This window comes from Lepus europaeus, chromosome 18 (assembly GCF_033115175.1).
Source record: "Lepus europaeus isolate LE1 chromosome 18, mLepTim1.pri, whole genome shotgun sequence".
In the NCBI taxonomy this organism is placed as follows: domain Eukaryota; kingdom Metazoa; phylum Chordata; class Mammalia; order Lagomorpha; family Leporidae; genus Lepus; species Lepus europaeus.
Genome location: NC_084844.1, coordinates 43,995,845 through 44,019,105, shown reverse-complemented (window position 1 = coordinate 44,019,105; position 23,261 = coordinate 43,995,845). Strand labels below are relative to the sequence as shown.

Here is a 23,261-nt window from a genome sequence, read left to right as displayed (position 1 = left end):
AAAGGAGCAGCTTTCTTTGAGGGCCTGCAGGTGACGATACGCCTGCGCGGGAGGCGGTTGTGTTATGGGGCGGGAGGGGAGCATCCCGAACACGCCTGCGCGGGAACAGAGCCCTCTCGGTCTGCACACAAACACCAATGGATGAAGAGTCCTCGGGTTCCTGCGGCTGCGCTGTGACCCCTAGGAGCTTTCCCAGGCGCCTGCGCGAGACCTCGGGTCCCGCCCTTTTATCTCAGTACGCTGGCGCAAGGCAGGAAGGCGGGGCTCCGGGGCTCCAGACGAATGCCAGCGCGGCTGCGCGCTGGGGGGTACCCCCTCACCGCGGCTGCGCGGGAGCCCGGCCGCCGGCTGTCACTGCGGTTGCGCGCGGCGAGCGGCGATCCCGGGGCGCCTGCGCGGGTGGCTTTGCGGGCGCTCGCGGTAAGTTTGCGCCAAGTGCGCGGCAGCCGGGACGCAGACGGCGGCGGCGGCGAGAGGCGGAGCCCGGGGACCACCCCCCATCACCCTCCCCCCCAGTCACCTCACGTACCACAACCTCACCTAACCTCTCACCCCCCCCTCCGATCCCCCTAACCCCGGGATGGCAGCGCCCGCCAGCCTTCCCGGCCGGACCAGCGGTCGCCAGCGCCGGCTTTAGCCTGTGGGACTAGGCCCCGCCGAGGCCTGACCCCCGGAGCCGGGACCCACTGTGCAGCCAGCCGCCGGGCCGGGGCTGAGGGGCCGCTCCCCCCTCACGGCCCGCGGGGAGGACGCTGCCGTCCCAGGGACTGGGGGCCGGGGGGTGGGGGGGAGCCAGGGCGAGGAAGTCGGGACCCGTGTTGGGAAAAAAGAAGGGGAGCCGGGGTCAGGAGCGCCCCCTCCCCCCGCCTCCCCCCTCCCCCCGGGGTTGGGGGGGCCGGAGCAGAGAGCGCCCAGCCCGGGAGGTGGATGAATGTGGGAGAAAATGGAGACCAAGACGATCGTGTACGACTTGGACACGTCGGGGGGGCTGATGGAGGTAAGAGTGGCCCTCCTCATCCCCTTCCCCCAGCGCCGGGAGGGAACCTCCGCCCTCCGCCCCACAAAGCCGGCCCTGAGCTCGAAGCGCCAGAGGGCCAGGGGAGGGGGGTTTCTTCCCTGCTCAGCCTCTCCCTCCCATCTCGGCGATTCGGGGGGCTGAGCTCAGCCGCCGAGGACGTTTGCAGCAGTTTCACCTACCCGCCGCCCTCGATTCGCTTTCCAGAGGCGCCAGCCCACTCCATCGCGTTGCACCGGCGGGCCTCCCCACCCCCTTCTTGTCGGCCCCTTTGTGCTTCCTCCCGCACGTCCGGGTACCGGGCTTCGGGCCTCTCCCGAGCCAGGCTTTGGAGTCCCCCACTGTCCATACAAGGAAGTGGCGAGAAGGGAACCGCGCACCCTCTCCCCATCCCCCTACCCTGATCCTCCCCATTTGGAAGAAGCTGCGCTCGTTGTTGTGCTGCAGGAACGCGGTTGGGGTGGGCTCCCCCTGGTTCCGGGGGCTGAGCGGTTCTGGGAGCAGCCTGGATGGGAGGAAGAAGGACAAAAGGGGGGAGAGGGGTGGGTGACGGAGTAGCCGCGCCGGGGGGTCGACGGGCCGCCCGGGAGCTCCGAGTGTGCACACACGCCGTTTGTATGTGTGTGCAGCAAATCCAAGCTCTGCTGGCTCCCCCCAAGACCGACGAGGCGGAAAAGCGGAGTCGGAAGCCTGAGAAGGAGCCGCGGAGAAGCGGCAGGGCCACCAACCACGACAGCTGCGATAGCTGCAAGGAAGGTGGAGATCTCCTGTGTTGCGACCACTGCCCGGCCGCCTTCCACCTCCAGTGCTGGTAAGGGCTGGCCTCTTCTCGAGCCCCTCGGCGGACCGCTCTCCGCACATTCCTTCACCTGGCCTGCCCCTGCCTGCCGAAATAACGGGCGCCTGCAGCCGCTAGCTGACTCTCTGCAGCCGCTGGGGCGAGCGCCTCCCCGCCCCCAGGTGTCTGCCGGGATCTGGCCGTTTGGGGCGGGGGAGCGGCGGGGAGGAGCAGCGTCGAGCCCGGACCCCGAGGTGGGGGTTGGGAGGAGTGAGGAGAGCCCCATCTGGGATTGGAAGTCGCAGGGGAGCTGGGACCGAGCCGGCCGGGTACGGCCAGCGGTGGCGGGGGAGGAAGGGGAGGAGCTCCGGGCCCAGTGCCGCTTGCCTGCCCGCGCGCCCGCCGCTCTCGGGGCTCCTGCCCGGCCGGGCTCTCCTCCGGGTGGGTGCGCAGAGCCCTTGGCCGCCCGCGCTGCTCTGGTGCAGGCCCCGCTGCCCGGCGTTTGCCGCTGTGGAAGACACGGAGAGTGGCTCGAGTCGGCCTCTTCTTTGCCTCTCTGTTTACAATATGGCGACCTGCCTTTAAATTATATTTTTATTCTCAGCGCCATTTTGGCTGCATATATGATTTGCAAACGTCTCTTGGAGAACGGTGGGGGCAACCCCGGAGTCCTTTCTGCAGAAGCTCCTCGAAGGCCGGGACTGGGATCTCGCCGCTTTGGTCCCCTTTCTCTGCCTCCGTTTGCCCCCTGTTGCCTCTTGGAGCTACTTCCCCTCTCCGCCGCCCCCGCCCCGCTGCTGCCTCTTAGGAAATCGGGCCGGGTTAGACAATTAAAATTGCCCTTGGGCTGCGATTTCACTTCTCCTTCCCGGATCGGGGAGCCCTTGGCCGCAAAATTCTTAGCTGCCGGGGTAGCCTTGTATGCGATGGATCCAAAAAGGCATTTTTAAGGAGCTGAGAACTGGAAAGCTGTGCGCTTCCTCCCCCCCCCCCCCCCCTTACTGAACGCGAGGGGAGGGGAGAGACCCAAGAGAGTGAGGGAGGAGGGACCTGGGTTGATCGCCCGCTGCTTGATCCTCCTCAGCAGCTCAGCCCAGAACAATCCGGTAAAGAAGAGTTTTGAAAATCAGAGCTTCTGCCTGAGAGAAGTCACCTCGCTGCCTTCCACTAAAATCCCGCATCTGCGCATCCAGCCCAGATTGCGTCTGGTTCTACTGGGTCGTGTTCTGTTTGGCGGGAAGAAGGGGGCTGTGCTGTGTGTTCCTACCCAGTTTTCCATGTTGCCTTTTTTTAGTCCTGTTTGGGGGGGAAATTTTTTCCTCTTTACATCCCTCCACAGTTCCATTCATCTGTTCTCTGTTTGTGGAATTCTATTTGTACTAATTGTAGGTTTTGGAACACTTATTAGATGACTGATACTGGACAAATTGAGTCTGGTCAGAAGTTATGTAGGAAGCTCCTATTACCATCCCCAAGATACTTTTGCCCAGGAGGGTACCTCTTATTGGCTTGTTATGTTGCAGGGGCGAAAATGATTATCCTGGAGGAAGCTTTGCTGCTGGCTTTAAAATTTTTATGATCAAGTGACTAACAGCAGGAAGGGTCTGTGGTTTTTAGCCTTCACCTGCCCTAAGGTGTAATCTACCTGGAGAAAATACCAATAGGCAAGTTTCCTTTGCTGTTGTTCCTTAGGAAAGTTTTGGATCTGAATTAGATTATTCTCAGTTGTGTGCATTTTCTCTTGTGCTTGTTTGATATGTATACTAGCACAGTTATGGACTCCTTGACTTAAAGTATGGGCTAATGTTTTATCTCTAGGGTGAAGTGGGTGTTAACCAAGATTGGTAATTAAGAATTTGATAAGCTCTGTTATCTTCAGTCTGATTTGTTTAATAAAGCTGAAATTACTGGGGACTTTAGGTCTGGAAAAGGTATATTGTTTTGCATGAGACCAGGCTTTTTTTTCCTCCTTGCTTTTAAAATTTATATATTTGAAAGGCCGAGAGGCAAAATTTCACATCTCGCCATTCCCCAAATGCCATTCAACAACTGGAGCCAGGAACTTAACCCAAATCTCCCACATGGATGGCAGAGACCCAATTGCTTGAGCCATCACCTGCTGCCTCCCAGGATGTGCATTAGCAGGAAGCTGGATCAGGAGGAGCTAGGACTCAGCCAAGGCACTTAGGATGTGGAACCTTAACTCTGTGCCAAATGCCCACCTGAGGTCAGCTTTTAAACTCGGAAACCTAACCTGAATTTTTTAATTAGACGAGTCTGAGTTCTGTCAAGTTAATACTTTCCACTTTAGCTGAAAGGAAAGAGAGAGACTTGTAGCTGTTGGTGACACTCAGGCTTGCTCAGGCTGTGCATTTCATTGAACACTTTTTTGAGATCGTGAATGGCAACTGGTAATCAGAGATTTGAGAACTGTAGTAAATGAGGTAGGGCTTGTTTCATATCTCCAATTCTCCTTTTAAAGATATTAAGACTGAATGTACTACTGACTTATCGGAGCTGAGCTGTTATCTAAATCACGAAACATTCTAGATAGCAGGGCTGGGAGTCTTAAAGAAGCATTCCCTAGCTGAGTTTCGTTCAGTAAATGAAGTTTATCCCACTTTCCTGCCTCCTAACCCACACTCCAGCAAGAGTGAAGTATTCCATTAACCCACTCAACCAGAGTAGTTTGGTCATGCAGTTAGTGTCTCTGAAAACTTTCTATTCCTGAATGTGTTTTCATTAGTTGTCCTGTTAACTGCTTGCTTATACCATATGGGAGTGAGCTTGGGAGGTATGGCTATATTTTCTCTTACTTCCCTTTCTAACTGGCTGAGACCGAATTATTTCAATAAGCAGAGTAGCACTAATTTCCTTTATGTATAGAATGTACAAGAATGAACTTGGAATTTTGCAAATATTGTGGGTCATAATTGCTGCTCTGGTTCTCTGTTCAAAGTTCCGTGTAACAAGTCCTTTTTCATTCTCTACTGTCTCCTGCCCATCTGCCTCACAAGTGATTGGGATCTAGTAAAATGTTCCAGAAGTGAATGTAAGCAAACTTTACCTCCTGCGCTTCATGACATAGCCGTAAACCACAGGGGATTTTTCTGACATAAACGACTGGAGGAAATGACTGTCCAAATAAGCTGTTTTAATTGTCCTGTCTTTTCTCAGGGGCCAGTGCCCTGTATAAGGAACATCGTCTTTTCCCAATTAGACTGGGAGCACTGTTTCCGGGCTTCTGTAGTGATCCTCTGGGTTAGGAAATGAGTTTTCTGTGCTCAGTACCTCAGTGACCTCACTGAAGAACTAAGAGAGCTGATCTCTTTGTGTTTAAGTGATAGTGTAATCATTTTATCCAAGTTTAACTGGTCTATTAATTATTCAGAGTAAAGTAGGGGTTACTAAATCTGCCCCTGGAAAAATGGGAAAAGATGTGTTTTTAAGTGTTCCTTGATGAACCTGACCTTTATCATAATTGTTAAGCCACAGTTGAGCTTTGTGAAAATTCCATTCTCCGTGAACTGATCTGTAAAATCTGTTTAAAGTTAGAATAAGTGGTGGAGCTTTAGATGCCGCTGACCCATCTTTCAGTTTGAGATGGAGAGGGTTGTTGTTGCCGGCAAGAGTGAATATCATAGAGCAGCAGTAATGAGACTGGAAACTCTGGTTTCCTCTGAGTGCTTTCTCATGGAATTTTTGCTCCAAACAGACCGAGGGACCAAAACAGTCTGATTGAGAAGTGCATCTACCTCAGCAGCCCTCAGCATGGTCCCTTCCCGTCAGACAGATTTCTGTAGCATTTGCCTCCGCATGTTATATTTGGAATTGTTGGCCGGCTTTCCTCTCTCTGGTGTTGGCAGCGAGATCCAAAATGAGGTTTTCGAAGAATGAGAGTAAAAAGGTCTCTGTGCACAGGCAAAGCTTAAGCTCAGCTTGGAGTTTTGCATATTTAATTTTCGGTGAGTCATAACAAAGGTTTCACACATAGGATATAAAACTGCTTTGCAGAAAATCTTTGCTGTTTGAACTTTTAAGGAGGTGATTTTTCTGATTTTGTCGTTTAGTTCCTCATTAGAATGTTATCAGCAAGTGATGAATTAAAGTACCTTTTTGGAAAGATTTCCCTATCTGAAAGGCACAGTTACACACACACAACACAGAAAGACAGAGAGACTGTGACCAGCCAGTATTGTGCAACAGGTTAAGCTACCACTTGGTTGCTAGCACTCCATATTGGAGCACGCTTTCAAGTCCCAGTTTTTCTTGCTTCCAATCCAGTTCTGTGCTAATGTGCTTGGGAAAGCAATGTGTGATGACCCAAGTACTTGGGCCCCTGCCACCCTCGTGGGAGACCTTGATGGAACTCGCAGCTTCAGCCTGGCCCAACACCAGCTGTTGCAGCCATTTGGGGAGTGAACCAGCAAATGGAAGATCTCTTTCTATTGCTCTACCTTTTAGATAAATAAATATTTTTTAAAGAAAAAGAGAAAGAAAACTTGTTTATTATAAAATCATTTTGTTATTGGTGGGACAAAATAATGGGTAGGAATCTAGATGTCACTTTTGGTGCCAAGCTTCTAAGCCTGTTTTTCCATCTGCTGGTTCACTCCCCAAGTACCCACACAGCGGTGGCTGAGCAAGGCTGGTCCAGGTTGAAGCCAGGAGCCAGGAATTCCATCTTGGTCTCCCACGTGGCGGGCAGGAACTCAAGTGCTTGGGCCATCATCCATTGCCTCCCAGGCTCGTTAGGGGGAAGCTGGATCCGAAGCATGGAGTAGCCAGGACTCAAATCAGGCACACTAATATGGGATGTGGGAGTCCCAAACAGTGGGTTCAACGACTGTGCCACAATGCTTGCCCCTAAAATATGTTTCTTTTAATGATAGCTTATGAATCTGTTGCTTTTGACAAAACAGGCTTAGAAGCCTGACACTAAAGAACTGGAGATGACATCTGGATTTCCACCCATCACTCTGTCCCATCAATAATAAAATGATTTTACAATCAGTAATGCTAACTTGTTTTTATATTTAATTTTTCTTTTAAATATTTATTTATTTAAAAGACAGAGTTACAGAGGCAGAGAGAGACAGAGAGGTCTTCAATCTGCTGGTTCACTCCCAAAATGGTCACAATGGCTGGAGCAGGGCTGATCCAAATCCAGGAGCCTGGAGCTTCTTCCAGGTCTCCCACATGGGTGCAGGAGCCCAAGAACTTTAGCCATTTTCTACTGCTTTCCCAGGCCATAGCAAAGAGCTAGATCAGAAGTAGAGCAACTGGGAGGTGAACCAGCGCCCATATGGGATGCCTGCACTGCAGGTGGTAGCTTTACCTGCTGCACCTCAGTGCCAGCCCCTTTTATATAAAATTTTATTCACTCATTTTATTTATCATATTTGCTGGATTGCATTGGGATATATGTGTGTTGTTTTTAAGTGGTCCACCCAACGTGGAGGATCCAGGAACATTCAGCATTAACTCAAGATCAGATACACATTTCTTAAACTTATTTTGAGGCTCAGGAGCTAATACTTATGAGATGAGTACTTCAGTTAAAAAATAAAAGATAGTCGGCCGGTGCCGTGGCTTAACAGGCTAATCCTCCGCCTTGCGGCGCCGGCACACCGGGTTCTAGTCCCTGTCGGGGCGCTGGATTCTATCCTGGTTGCCCCTCTTCCAGGCCAACTCTCTGCTATGGCCCGGGAAGGCAGTGGAGGATGGCCCAAGTCCTTGGGCCCTGCACCCGCATGGGAGACCAGGAGAAGCACTTGGCTCCTGGCTTCGGATCAGCAAGATGCGCTGGCCGCAGTGGCCATTGGGGGGTGAACCAGCGGCAAAAAGGAAGACCTTTCTCTCTGTCTCTCTCTCTCTCACTATCCACTCTGCCTGTCAAAAAAATAAATAAATAAAAATAAAAGATAGTCATTGGGGTCATTGTTGTGCCATAGTGGGTTCAGCCTGCTGCCTGTGACCCCAGGATCCCATATAAGCACTGTTCGAGTCCCTGCTGCTCTGCTTCCAGTTGAGCTCCCTGCTAATGCACCTGGAAAAGCAATGAAAGATGGCTGAAGTGCTTGGGACTCTACCCTTATGGAAGCCAAGGATGAAGTTCCTGGTTCCTAGCTTCAGCTGGCCCAGACCTTTCTTTTGCAGCCGTTTGCAGGGTGAACCAGCAGATCAAAGAATTCTCTTACTCTCACTCTCAGTTTGCCTTTCAAATAGATAAATTATAAAAAATAAAATAGGGCAGGTATTTGGGGCAGCAGGTAGGAAGCCGCTTGGGACACACGCATACAATATCAGAGTACCAGGGTTTGAGTTCTGGTTCCTTTTTTTTTTTTTTTGACAGGCAGAGTGGACAGAGAGAGAGAGAATGGTCTTCCTTTTCCGTTGGTTCACCCCCCAAAGGACGCTGTGCCAATCCGAAGCCAGGAGCCAGGTGCTTCTCCTGGTCTCCCACGCGGGTGCAGGGCCCAAGCACTTGGGCCATCCTCCACTGTACTCCCGGGCCATAGCAGAGAGCTGGCCTGGAAGAGGGGCAACCGGGACTAGAACCCAGTGTGCCGGTGCCACAGGCGGAGAATTAGCCTGTTGAGCTGCGCTGGCCCTGGCTCCATCTTGAATTTCAGCTTTCTGCTGGTGTGTACCCTGGCAGGCAGCAGTGAAGGCTTAAGTACTTAGGTCCCTACCACATGGGAAACTGGGATTGAGTTCCAGGTTCTCAGCTTCCTACTGGCCAAGCTCCAGCTGTTGAGGGCATTTGGGGAATAAACCAGCAGATGGGAGACCTCTCTGTCTCTGTCTCTGTCTTTCTGCCTTTCAAATAAAAATAAATTTAAAAAAAAGTTTAATGATAGCTAGTTTAAAGTCACAAGAGCTACCCTTAAGAAAAAGGATATTTGGTATTAGTTGTTTAATTAAAATGTGTGTGGCCCAAATGGCTTGGGTTGAAAAATGAAATATCAGAAACATTGGAAGTGGGAAAAGGGATAATATGCCTGAAAGGTGGGGTTGGTGCCATGGCATAGTGGATAAAGCTGCCTTTTGCAGCACTGGTATCCCACATAGGCACTGGTTCAATCCTGGCTGCTCCATTTCTGATCCAGCTCCCTGCAAATGTACCTGAGAAACCAATGGAAGATGGCCCAAGTACTTGGGTCACCCACATGGGAGATCCATATGAAGTTCTGGCTTCAGCCTAGCCATTGCAGCCATTTGGGAAGTGAACCAGAGGATGGAAGACATCTCTCTTTGTTTCTCTCTCTCTCTCTCTCTCTCTCTCTCTCTGCCTCACCTGCTGTATAACTCTTTCAAATAAGTTTTTTAAAAAAATTTTTAGGCCAGCACCATGGCTCACTTGGCTAATCTTCTGCCTGAGGTGCCGGCACCCCGGGTTCTAGTCCCAGTTAGGGCGCTGGTTCTGTCCTGGTTGCTCCTCCTCCTCTTCCAGTCCAGCTCTCTGCTGTGGCCCAGGAAGGCAGTGGAGGATGGCCCAAGTGCTTGGGCCCTGCACCCGCGTGGGAGACCAGGAGAAGCACCTGGCTCCTGGCTTCGGATTGGCGCAGCCCACCGGCCATAGTGGCCACTTGGGGGGTGAACCAACGGAAAAGGAAGACCTTTCTCTCTGTCTCTCTCTCACTGTCTAACTCTGCCTGTCAAAAAAAAAAAAAAGGAACATTCTTGAAAGGTGACAATTTTTGTTTGAACTAAGGCAAGAACTTATAGGAACTTATTGGTGTTACAGGAAACATTTCATTTGGGACCTGTCCCAAAGTTAATTACAATAGTTAGTGAAAGGTAGGCTGCATATACAATCTCATGAACCTCTGCTGTTCCTCAAGGCTCTCAAAGTATTTTAGAACACTTTAGATTAGTGGGCTCCACTAATATACTCACAGTAGGGCAGTTTGGGATGTTTGTCAATGACTTCTGTGTACGTTTGCAGGCAGAAATGTGCAAAAGACATTTAGGTACTTCTCCGTTTGAATCTGGAGATATAATTCGTGTTGGTCTGTGATCAATTCTTTATCACATATGCCTCCAAAAGGTTTTTAGGCTTTTTCTTATTAAGCCAAATCAGAGGAATGCTCAATAAATTGTCAAATTTGAGCTGAAAAGGAATTCAAGTGTTCCCTAGTAAGTGTTGGGTGAAAACACTGATTTTTGTTCAGCTCTAAGTGAAAGTACAAGTGAAATGTAAAATTACTTGAAAGGGCTTAGTGAACCTCTTCAAGGCTCATCCTTATAGTATTGATCTTCATTCTCTTTTTTTTTTTTTTTTTTAAATTTTTATTTTTGACAGGCAGAGTGGACAGTGAGAGAGAGAGACAGAGAGAAAGGTCTTCCTTTTGCCGTTGGTTCACTCTCCAATGGCCGCCGCGGTAGCGCGCTGCGGCCAGCGCACCGCGCTGTTCCGGTGGCAGGAGCCAGGTGCTTATCCTGGTCTCCCATGGGGTGCAGAGCCCAAGCACTTGGGCCATCCTCCACTGCACTCCCTGGCCACAGCAGAGAGCTGGCCTGGAAGAGGGGCAACCGGGACAGGATCGGTGCCCCGACCGGGACTAGAACCCGGTGTGCCGGCGCCGCAAGGCGGAGGATTAGCCTGTTGAGCCACGGCGCCGGCCAATTCTCTTTTTTTTTTTTTTAAGATTGATTTATTTGAAAGGCGGAGTTATAGGGGCAGAGGCAGAGAGAAAGAGAGAGAGAGTCTTTGATCTGCTGGTTCACACCCCAAATGGCTGCAACGGCCAGAGTTGGGGCTTTTTATGGCTGAACAATATTCCGTTGTATGATTATACCACATTTTTGTTTATCCATTTGTCTGTCAGTGGATACTTGAGTTATTTATACTTTTTGCTATTGTGAACATTTGGGTGCAGATTTTTGTGTGGACATGTTTTCATTTCTCTTGGAAGTGTAAAGGTGAAATTGCTGGATTTGCTTTCCCACCAGCAGTGCTGAGGGTTCTAGTACCTCCACACCCTCAACTATACTTGTTATTGTCTGTCTTGGTTACAACCATCCTAGTGGACATGAGGTTGTATCTCATTGTGGTTTTGAATTGTGTTTCCCTGATGGCTAATGATATAAAGCCTCTTTTTGTGTGCTTATTTGCTGTTTGTATATTTGCTTGGAGAAGTATCTGATGGGATTCTTGGTCCATTTTTAGTTAGATTGTTGGTTTTTTTTCAAGTTGAGTTGGGAGTGTTCTTTATACAAGAACACTTTCAAAAGTTCGTGTAAAATGGAATGACCAGGCCGGTGCCACAGCTCAATAAGCTAATCCTCCGCCTGTGGTGCCGGCACACCTGGTTCTAGTCCCGGTCAGGGCGCCGGATTCTGTCCTGGTTGCCCCTCTTCCAGTCCAGCTCTCTGCTGTGTCCCGGGAGTGCAGTGGAGGATGGCTGAAATCCATGGGCCCTGCACCTGCATGGGAGACCAGGAGAAGCACCTGGCTCCGGATCAGCTCGGTGCGCCGGCCGCAGCAGCCATTGGAGGATGAACCAACGGTAAAGGAAGACCTTTCTCTCTGTCTCTCTCTCTCACTGTCCACTCTGCCTGTCCAAAAAAAAAAGGAATGACCAGATAAGTCTATTTTGGTGCAAAAAAATATGAAGTACGTGCACTTTTTTCATAACATGCATTTTAAAAAAATAATATTTATTCAAAAGGTGGGGTTACAGAGAGGCAGAGACAGAGAGAGGTCTTCCATTTGCTAGTTCACTACCCCAAACTTATCATTTAATTCTGTTTTACACAAACTCTTTGAAGTGCCCTGGTATGTATGTTCTAGCTATAAATCCTTTTTCAGATATATAATTTGCAAATATTCTGCCATTCTGTGGGTTACCTTTTCACTTCCCCTTTTTTCTTTTCTTTTTCTGTCTTACCTAAAAAAAATTTGTTGATTTCAGCACACTCTTAATATCTGTATTTGTGTTACCTATATAATAATAACTGAGTAAAGAGTTTCCTCTGTAAACTCCAGTCAGGATGGGACATCTCAAAGTCAAGAACATTACAATGGGTTCTGATACATTGCTGCCTCTACTTTTCTGGTTGATCCTTCCTGGCAAAGAAATATGAGGCTGGAAGTTACCCAGGAGGAAATATAAAAACCCACTTCTTGCTTGTAGGCAGAATGTCCACACAGTACTCAACAGCCATAAAAAAAAATTTCTGAGTCTGCACGCTTCTCATACTCAGAGACTCCTAGTTTAAGAAAGATTTTTAATTGCTGCAGTTTGATTGGTAACAGTTGGGGTGGAAATAACTCCAGATCCATTAATGTGCTGTCTTTTGAACCTCGTTAACAAGAATAAGAAATTGTTTTTTTTTTTTTTTTTTTTAATTTTTATTTGACAGATAGAGTTAGAGAGAGAGAGAAAGGTCTTCCTTCCATTGGTTCACCCCCCAAAATGGCCTCTACGGCTGGCGCTGCGCTGATCCGAAGCCAGGAGCCAGGTGCTTTTCCTGGTCTCCCACACGGGTGCAGGTGCCCAAGTACTTGGGCCATCCTCCACTGCCCTCCCGGGCCACGGCAGAGAACTGAACTGGAAGAAGAGCAACCAGGACTAGAACCCAGCGCTCATATGGGATGCCGTGCAGCAGGTGGAGGATTAACCAAGTGAGCCACGGCGCCGGGTCCAAGAATAAGAAATTGTATCCTGTAGCAAACTCACCTGTTTATCTTAATATAAGCCTTAGGTAGTTAGTAAATAGGGGGACAGCACAGAAAATAATTTACCTGCAGGTTTTATATTACTTATATAAAAAAGAAATAGTCTACTTTGATGCTCTCAAGAATTTTGGCCACCTAGAAATACAAATGTCCTGCTTCTTAACAGAAATGATGCATCTTTTCTCCTCTAAGTGGCAGAGTAATAGGAAATAGATAAAGCTGAATGTTAGCCTTTTTATTATGAGTCAGTTGAAATCTATCTCTGACCTTTTCTTGTCCCACCCCAAGCACATACATAGCCACTCCTCTGGTGTGTGGTTATGTAAGCCACCCTAGTAAAAGATTCTGCTTGGGCTTAGGATGGCTCTTACTATGTTAGTGCCACACAGTCTCCAGAAGTGTGTTTTTATCTGGAGATGCCAGAGTTTTACATCACCAGAAGAGAAATGTCTGTTCCCCCACAACATACACTGGTCTCCTTTGACCTAGAAGCCCCAGGGAATACAACGTGGCCAGGTGCATTGCCATTCAATGAGTGACACTTATAAGAGCACCTCTGCATAATGCAAGCCTCCCAAGAGACACAGCACAGGGGTATGGTTGTCCCCTTGCCAGTTTCCTGAATGAGGAGGACATTGTATTCAGTACAAGTCCTAGACCAAATTTCAGAAAGGCACTTTGGTACTGCAGACTTGTCATCATGCCCAGGACACATGCACAGGTCACTAGCTGACTGTTCTTCCCATGACTTGAGAGCAATTAAGAAGAAAGAGAAGGTGACTCTCTGCCTGCCATTTCCAGATATCAAAGCCCTCATCTTTAAGCCCAAGGATATTTCTAAATCTAGGTCTCAGCAAGTGAGAATGAAGATGAGGTGTTTTTTTGTTTTTTGTTTGTTTGTTTTTTTACAGGCAGAGTTAGACAGTGGGAGAGAGAGAGACAGAGAGAAAGGTCTTCCTTTTCCGTTGGTTCACCCCCCAAGTGGCCGCTACGGCTGGCTGTGCTGATCCGAAGCCAGGAGCCAGGTGCTTCCTCCTGGGTCTCCCATGTGGGTGCAGAGCCCAAGCACCTGGGCCATCCTGCACTGCCTTCCCAGGCCACAGCAGAGAGTGGGACTGGAAAAGGAACAACCAGGACAGAATCCTGCGCCTCAACCAAGACTAGAACCTAGGGTGCCGGCACCGCAGGCAGAGGATTAGCCAAGTGAGCTGTGGCGCTGGCCTGTAGATGAGGTTTTAGTACATTTGTGTGAGAGGCAAAAGCTGAGGGGAACAATAGATAGTGACAAAAGAATAAATCATTGATTTGACCCATCAGAAAGAGGGAACCCAACTACATAGAGCCAGTGGTGAACTCAGCAAAAAATTCCAAGTGTACTTTGCAGATGGGTGAAATTTTCTAAGTAATGGAAAAAGTGGATTTGCTAGTCAAACAGCCATTCCTGCCCCCTCCCTGTGCTGTGTTTATACTAAATAAATGTTCACTAAACTACTTGAAATCCAGAGGCTGGCCTATTTTCTGTTCTCATCTTTGATGCATAATACCTAGTGGCATTACAAATGAGAGACATGCAAAGGTAAACACTAGTTGGGGAATGGAAATAATATCTAGGTTATTCCAAGTGGATGATATCTTTGATAATACAGCCACAAGATGACTATCCTTTTCCCCTAATTACATTTGCTTTCTTATAGGTTAATCATTCTGGTATTTAATTTTTGCCCTTCCCTTGTTTTCTGACAAATTATACAGAAAAGACATAAAGAGTAACAGCAGGGCCAGGAGGAACTCTGCACCTGAGCTTAGCTTCAGTCTTTCCCACTGATCTGAACTCTGTGTGAGGCTCTTTGTGATAGAAGTTTGAGTGAGGACTCTCCATGGGGTTTGTATTTAACCATAGCCCAAAGATATCACCTTACCTCCAGGCCAGCCTCTCAGAATTACCAGCAAGCTTGATTCAGGTGGAAATGTCTGTGGCAGCATAAGCACATTTGCAGGCTTTCACTCCTCTGTGATCTGCAGAGGGAGGTTGAGTATTATTATTTTTCTCCTGTCTGCTTTTGTTTAGAGAACAGAGCAGAGAAGCTAATGCAATGCATTATGAAATTGGGCAATGCAGACCTACTCTTTTATTTTTCTTTTTAAATATTTATTTATTTATTTGAGAGGCAGAGGCAGAAAGAGAGGTCTTCCATCTGCTGGTTCACTCCCCTAAATGGCCGCAACAGCCAGAACTATGCCAATCCGAATCCAGGAGCCAGGAACTTCTTCTGGGTCTCCCATATGGGTGCAGGGGCCCGAGGATTTGGGCCATCTTCTACTGCTTTCCCAGGCCATAGAAGAGAGCTGGGTTGGAAGTGGAGCAGCCAGAACTTGAACCAGCACCCATATGAGATGCCTGCACTGCAGGCAGTGCCTTTACCCAGCTAAGCCACAGCGTCGGTCCCCCAGACCTACTCTTGCTTTTCTTTCTACCACCCCTGTGCTCCTGTAATGATGAGCTGGGAACTTTTTAATTCCCACATTCATTGAACTATTAGACAAGGTTCTGCTGATTCTGTTTTAACAAAACTTTGGAAACATTAGAGGGAAACTCTGTAGTGAACTTTTTCAATTGATAGTCGCCAGTTATTGGTCAGAATGTATTATGAAAATTATACTACATTAATTTTACTAAGTGGTTCTGCTTAGGTTGGCTATATTTAACTTTCCTGTGTCTTGCTTGCCATCTTTTTCAAAAGCATCATTTTAAATGTAGGTGGAATTCTGTCACTAATTTTAGCTTTTTGATAAGCAGTATTTTGCTTTTCTCATTTTAGTTTTGCTGTATCCCTCCATTGTGGTCCTATTTCTCTTGGCATAGATGACACATAGACATTTTTAACTTATCAATCATGTCAAAAGAAGTACCTACTTCTGTAGTATCAGACATCTTTGGCATCTTTGAAAAAATGCTTACAATTTATTTGTTATGGCAAATAACTCATGCCCATGACTTAAGTATTTAATGCATTTCTCAGTGGGCTTTCCTCAGATCTTACCATTGTGTGCACACATTCAGACCTTCAGGGTGCTCATTCTTTGATTGGGGACTATCTCAGAGAAAAGTAGGCCAAAGGGAAAAATTATGGCCTTCTATCTCTGAGAAGTATGTTCAACTCCTAAATAGGTCACTGGGGGTATAACTGGAAGGCTTAGAACCCCAAGTCAGCACTTAACTGTGGCATCAAACCACGACAGCATGGTTTGACAGCATGCCCAGGAGATTACTTCAGTCCTGTAGGGCCAGGAGCTTTGAGGTTTCTGTGTAGTGTTGGGGGATGGGAGAGGGTAAGGGGAAAAAGGTGGGAATGAATCCTGTGCTGTTATGGTCCAGATAAAACTATTCTCCCTCCTTCCTTTTTTTTTTAATAGACACTGTCGGGGAGGACAAATGAAGCAGAAATCTCTCCTTAGAGAAAAGCAGCTGGGTGTTTAGTAGAAACCTGTTGTCTACATTTCGTTGGTTTTAAATAAAGACTTTGTTAGTGTGTTTAGTTTTCTGAGCTTTTATAGAATTTTACATCCAATATCTATAAACTGTAAACTGATTCAGATTGCTGAGCCATGTTTGCAAGAAGAGTGTGGCCTGGCTATTTCCTTTTTTCTTGGTAGCCCACTGAAATTTGGCAACAGAACAGTACCCCATTTTCCATACCTCTGAGACTCTTCTGGAATACAGTGTTGGAGTTGTTTGTTCTTCCTTCCAATGGAACTTTCCCTAGGTGCATTAGAAAATGACTGTTGAGGCCAGAATGTTGACCCTTTTCAAGTAGTTGGGCTCCAGCATCTACCATGAAGTGAGTACATGAAGCCTCTTTTAAAAACATTTGCAGTCAGCCCATCTTCCATCGTGGGGAAGCCAGGTTAGTAAAAGAAACCAGGCCAGCGATAGATCAAGCTCTGTGGCACTGGGGCTCAGCTTGTAGAAGAGTTAACAGAGGCAAACACCTGGTATAACTGTTAGTGCCCTTCCCTCCCTCCCTCCTTTCCTTGTAGCACTCCTCTCCAGGTGTCCTTTGCTGGGAGAATGCCACAAGCCAGCTCTACATAGAAGGCGATAAAACTTAGGGGCACAGTCGGCTAGTTTGAAAAGACTGTATGCCTGTGGAAGTGACGCAACTGGCTAAGTTTCTCAATGGGGCATTTGTAATGGCCTGGCACTTCATTGGTTTCCTTGTTAACACTGCCACTGAGGCTTTGCATGAAAAAACCAGCAGTCCTTGTACTTTTTATGTACTTTAGGGCATTAGCTGTATTTGAGTCAGTAGCTAGGATGAAGGATGGTAAGGGCTTAAGGTTCAAGCACACCATGAACTTTCTGCTTTCATGTCTTTAGTATCTTTCAATGCGGCCATCTTTCCTACCTTTGAAAGGTAGACCATATTTGAAGATAAAAGTTGATGCCCACGCAAGTGTCCAGAGGAATCTGGCTGTTGCTGCTGACATTTGAATTTCGTTATATTTTGTTCCCTTAAAGTGTATGCTATTAACTTTGAGTATATTAATAGTTTTTAAATTAAAATTTTTTAAATGTTAAACTTTATCCAGCACCCCATGCCTTTTCTTTATTTTTTTCTTTAAGATTTAAAGATTTAGGGGCCGGCACCGTGACGCAGTAGGTTAATCCTCCCCCTGTGGTGCTGGCATCCCATATGGGTGCCAGTTCTAGTCCTGGCTGCTCCTCTTCTGATCCAGCTCTCTGCTATGGCCTGGGAAAGCAGTAGAAGATGGCCCAGGGGCCGTCACTGTGGTATAGCGGTAAAGCACAGCCTGCAGTGCTGGCATCCCATATGGGTGCTAGTTCAAGTCCCAGCTGCTCCACTTCCTATCCAGCTCTCTGCTCTGGCCTGGGAAAGCAGTGGAAGATGGCCCAAATCCTTGGGCCCCTACCCCTGCATGGAAGACCTGGAAGAAGCACCAGGCTCCTGGCTTTGGATTGGGCAACACAGCTCTGGCTGTTGCAGCCATTTGGGGAGTGAACTAAACAAAAGGAAGACCTTTCTGTCTCCCTCTGTCTGTATCTCTACCTCTCAAATAAATAAAATCTTAAAAAAAAAAAAAAAAAAAAGATAAATTTACTTGAAAGAGTTGCAGGGAGAGACAGAGAGAAGGGAGGTCTTGCATCCACTGGTTCACTCGCCAAATGGCTGCAACGACTGAAGCTGGGCCAGGCTGAGGTCAGGAGCCAGAAGCTTCTTCTGGGTCTCCCACTTGGGTACAGGGGCCCAAGCACTTGTACCATCCTCTGCTGCTTTCCCAGGCACATTAACAGGGAGCTGGATCGGAAATGGAGCAGCTGGAACTAGAACCTGTACCCATATGGGATGCCAGTGCTACAGGCAGCACCTTAACCTGCTATGCCACAGCACTTGCCCCCACCCCATACCTTTTCTGAGACATAAGCTGGTTTCTATTTTTGTATTTTCTTTCTTGGAGTTTTTAATTTCATTTTTGTTTTCATTTTATTTGAAAGAGATCTTCCATCAGCTGACTCAGTCTGTAAACACTGGCAATAGCTGGGGCTGGACCACGCTGAAGTCAAGAGCCCGGAACTCTATTTGGGTCTCCTAAGTGGGTGGCAGGGGTCCAGATACTGAGATCATAATCTGCTGCTTCTCAGGGTACATGTTAGGAAGTTGGAATTAGAGGCCAAGCTGAGACTTGAACCCCTGGCGCTCTGGTCTGGGATGCAAACTTCCCAGACAGCATCTTAACTACCATGTCAAACATCTGCCCCTAGTTTTGGTTTAGAAAAGGTTTTCCCCCTGTACTCATAGGTCCCTTTGTAGATGAAGATGGCTGCTGGAGGCTGACACACAACTGTGGTCCTGTCAGCAGTCACCCTTAACTGCCCATTTTGGCTAATACCAATACATTTTCTGAGAGTAGGCCTGCTCTAAGAATGTATTGTCTTTTGCAGTTGGTCTTACACAATGCTGCTAAATATAATTGCAGGGTTTTTATCTGGTAGTGGAACTCAGATGGATGGATGAGACCCATGAACTGTGAAATTAAAAATCAAAACTGCTCAGTGCTATTGTTTGCTAGCTGAACACCTCTTCCCTTCACTGGAGTGTGTGGGGGGGGGGGGCAGTATTGTATCGTAGAGGGTTAAGCCGCTGCCTGCAGTGCTGGCATCCCATGTGGGCATGTTCGAGTCCCGGCAGCTCTACTTCGATCCAGCTCTCTGCTGTGGCCTTGGAAAGCAGTAAAAGATGGCCTAAGTCCTTAGGCCCCTGCACCCGTGTGGGAGACCTGAAAGAAGCTCCTGGCTCCTGGCCCAGCTCTGGCTGTTGCAGCCATTTGGGGAGTGAACCAGCGAATAGAAGACCTCTCTTTCTCTGCGTCTGCCTCTCTGTAATTCTGCCTTTCAAATAAATAAGTCTTAAAAAAGGGGGGGGGGGCAGTGGGGGGGACATACAATGATGGTGGAGGCAGTAAAATCTTTTTTAGTCTAGCTGATATTTTATTTCAACTGAAACTGCCATAAATGGCTAGAGAGCTTCTGATTCCTGGAGAATGATGGATTTTGACAGGAGGGACCCTACCAGTTCATGTGACTGACCTCATTTAGAAGGGAACACGAGTGGAAGGCTGTTGGTGTATTGTGTATAGATAAGCTGTTTGCATAGTGTTCTTGTTAAACATTTGTATTAAATAGAATATTTTGTCAGTCAAGGAAGAGAAAATGGAGTGTATTCTTTCTTAAATATTCTCAGCCACTTTCATCCTTTTGTCCTAAGATATGCACCAAAGCTTTTGATTTGGTTAAGTGAGATTTTCATGTCTCTCAGGCTGCCATTGGCTCAAGTTTTAAAATGTCATTGTCTCTTAGGTGGATGGGCAGTGCAAGCCACACATCAGTAAGCTCACATATTTAAAATACAGAAAACAGATCCAGAGCTCAACTCCTTCTTTTATCAGTAGAACACACAGAAAAAGATCTCTGAAATAAAAGGCAGTCTTTCTGCTTGGTGGTCTCCCTCTCTCCTTCCATCTCTCCCCTCCTCCCTTTGTTCTCCTGTTCTACTCCCTCCCCTCCAGTTCCATATTGAAAAACTGCTTGCGTTGAATAGATAATTAACGCTGTGCTATGGAGCAACAGGTCCCACTGGTGGCGACTAAATTTGAAGTAAATGTTAATGTTGTGCAGGTTCACATGTATTAATAGGCAAGGGAGATGAGTGAGGTTAGACTCAGATCAACCACCCTGGTATATGACTTGAAATAGATCCTCTTAATTAGAGAGCCAAGAACCATGACAACTACCAACATCCTCCACTTGCAGTGATGAACTGCAGCCTCATTAGTGAATCAAATAACCTTCTAAATTAAAATTGGACTCCACCCTTTGGCTGAGAGTTGGGATCATCTGGCTCTGAGCTGTGAATCTTTGACACACACAGGTCTATGGGTGTGGGCATTATAGTTAGCTTTGGGGTATGGGTTTGTGGTTTTCCCTTTGATGATTTCAGAAATAACCTGATCTTGATACTCTCTTCAATGCAGAGCAAGCCATTTGGATTTGTTTATAGGATTCTAGATATGTTGGAACCATGCTACAGAAGTTAGCTTTAGGAAGTTTTAGTTTTTGGAAAATTAATATCCTCAAAACTGACATTGTGGCACCGTGGGTTAAGTTACTGACTGTGATGCCCACATCCCATATGAGCGCCAGTTCAAGTCCCAGCTGCTCCATTTCAGATCCAACTCCCTGCTAATGCACCTGGAAAAGCAATGAAAGATGGCCAAAGTACTTGAGCTGCTGCTATCCAGGTAGGAGACCCTGATGGAGTTCCAGGCTCTTTGTTTCAGCCTGGCCCAGCCTTGGTCATTTGGGTAATAAACCAGTAGATGGAAGATCTCTCTGCTCACCTCTCTCTCTATTGCTTTGCTTTTCAAATAAATAAATTTTTTTTTAAAAGAGGGACATTTTATTTTATTTATTTATTTTTGACAGGCAGAGTTAGACAGAGAGAGAGAAAGGTCTTCCTTTTTCCATTGGTTCACCCCCCAAGTGGCCACTGAGGCCGGCGCACTGCGCCAATCCCAAGCCAGGAGTCAGGTGCTTCTCCTGGTCTCCCATGCGGTGCAGGGCCCAAGTACCTGGGCCATCCTCCACTGCCTTCCTGGGCCACAGCAGAGAGCTGGACTGGAAGAGGAGGAGGAGCAACCGGGACAGAATCCGGCGCCCCAACCGGAATTAGAACCCGGGGTGCCTGTGCTGCAGGCGGAGGATTAGCCTAGTGAGCCTCGGTACCAGCCATAAATAAATAATATTTCAAAAGAAAAAAGATGAAACGTCCTCAGCCAGCTTTGTAAGTAGTTTTTATGTGTAGGTATTACTGTTATCAGTTGGTGGGCTCTGGGGCCTCACAGAGCTGCCCAAACTCCGAGAAGTATATCCTTCAATTGTACATGATCTCTGAAAATACAGAACTTTATTTTATAGCTGACAGAATGTCTTTAAGGTCAAGTCATGGATAAAATAAACAGTGAGTTGGAAAGCAGTGAACAGTTGCTGTCTGGCCAGGAGTTTCAGGACAGGGCTTTTAAACACATGACCTGTAAGGAAATTTATCCACAGCAGCAGAGATGGGAAGATACTCTGCAGGAGCTCCATCCTCATAGGGTACTTCTTCTGCACCTGTGGAGAGGGGTGGCTGTCTTGTAGCACTGCAGGCCATATTCTTTTTTTTTTTTTTTTTGACAGGTAGAGTGGACAGTGAGAGAGAGACAGAAAAAAAGGTCTTCCTTTTACATTGGTTCACCCTCCAATGGCCGCCGCCGCGGCTAGCACGCTGCGGCCGGCACACCGCACTGATCGGAAGCCAGGAGCCAGGTGCTTCTCCTGGTCTCCCATGTGGGTGCAGAGCCCAAGGACTTGGGCTATCCTCCACTGCACTCCTGGGCCACAGCAGAGAGCTGGATAGGAAGAGGAGCAACCGGGACAGAATCCAGCGCCCTGACCGAGGCTAGAACCCGGTGTGCCGGCGCCTCAGGCGGAGGATTAGCCTATTGAGCCGCGGCACCGGCCGGCCCGTATTCTTTTGAAACCAGAAAGTAAATGAGTGGGCCTTGTGCTGTTGCCTAAAGAGCTACTATTCATTTTCTAAGAAAAGCCATCTCGGATACAGAAGGACAACTATGCCAGGACTCAGCTTCCAAGAATTTGGGCAGTTTTCTGGGAGAAATTTAAAGTTTCAAACACTTGTGCACTAGCTGGACTTAACCATGCATTTCCAAGAAAAACTGTCCCCACTCTGGCACCTTCCTTGTGTCAGGTTGTTTATCAAAATGCAGAAAGATAGCTGCTTCTGAAACTATGGCTTCCTCCTAAAGCCCTCAAGAGTCAATTTTGCTGTCTTCAGAAGATCATTGGCTGAATTACCATTTGCTGACTAGTTCTGAATTGTGAAAACAAAGTAGAAAACAGAAAGGTTCTAGTCACCTTCAGGTACTAAATGACCAAACTTCTGGAGTTCTTCTTTGATTCTTTTATAAGCAGTTGAGCCTTATGAAGGTCTGTATGGTAAGAATCAACTTGTCATTAATTGTGTGAGGTCTAATGAGTGTCCTTTTCACCTTGTCTCTAAACTGATTCCTTAAAGCAAGGACCATATCTGAAATCCCAACACTTAACATATCGCCTAGTATAAAATAAATGTCCAATATATGTTTGAAATAATGAGTGACTTTGGTTCTCTCCTCCAAGGCTCTGTTTATGATGGGATAGATGATAACTTCCTTGCTTTTTGTTTGCCCTGCGGTGTGGTACCTAGTACATGAGTTAGTAAGCAATGGAAACTAAGTCAATACTTACTGATTTAGAAGGAAATGCTTGGCTTCAGGGTTAAGGAAGGTACCCATGTGAGTATTCCCTTGTGTTCATCAGAAATAAGAGAACTATGGGGCCGGCGCTGAGGCGTAGTCGGTAAAGCCGCTGCCGGCAGTGCCGGCATTCCATATGATAGCCAGTTCAAGTCTTGGCTGCTCCATTTCCGATCCAGCTCTCTGCTAAGGCCTGGGAAAGCAATAGAAGATGGCCCAAGTTGTTGGGTCCCTGCACCCACATGAGAGACCTGGAAGAAGCTCCTGGCTGCTGGCTTCAGATTGGCCCAGCTCTGGCCATTGCAGGCATTTGGGGAGTGAACCAACAGATGTAAGTCTTTCTCTCTCTGGCTCTACCTTTCAGATAAATAAATAAACCTTTAAAATAAGAGAGAAATAAGAGAAATACTACCTACTTGAAAAGCAGGGCAACAAAGGAATTGGGGGAGAGACAGAGAACTCTTCTATCCACTGAATTACTCCACAAATGCCTACAACAGTCAGTGCTGTGCCAAGCCAAAGCCAGGAGCCCAGAGCTCAATCTGGGTCTCCATCCAGGTGAATGGCAGGGGCCCAAGTACTTAAGCCACTATCTGCCACCTCCTGGGATGCACTAGTATGAATCTGGGTTGGGAATGGAATAGCTGGGACCCAAACTGGACCACAATCCATGATGGGATGTGGGTAGCTCACATGGCAGCTTAACCTGCTGTGCCACAGTGCCCACCAGAGAATTGCTAAAGGTCCTTTGAAAACAGCTAGCATTCAAGATTTGAAAGAGCCAGGAAACTTTGATTTGGGTTCTGCTGCTTATTGGTTCCATGGCATTAGGTAAGTTGTCTTCTTCACCTGAACGAAGTGAGTAAGAATTAATTATCTTAGTGTGGTAGTGAAGGTAAAATAAGAGC

At 47.5% G+C, this 23,261-nt stretch overlaps 1 protein-coding gene across 3 annotated transcripts in view; it reads left to right on the top strand.

The window, feature by feature from the left end:
- The first annotated feature begins 399 nt into the window (after positions 1-399).
- PHF12 (PHD finger protein 12) overlaps positions 400-23,261 on the top strand; it is a 51,998-nt gene continuing 29,136 nt past the window's right edge. The window contains exons 1-2 of one of the 3 annotated variants that reach the window (XM_062215627.1): positions 400-997; positions 1,645-1,826. In XM_062215627.1, the coding sequence (XP_062071611.1) occupies positions 932-997; positions 1,645-1,826 (248 nt within the window). In that variant the 5' untranslated portion in view covers positions 400-931. The remainder of the gene's footprint in view (positions 998-1,644; positions 1,827-23,261) is intronic. The other 2 variants (XR_009868437.1, XM_062215626.1) reach the window with 2 other exon arrangements.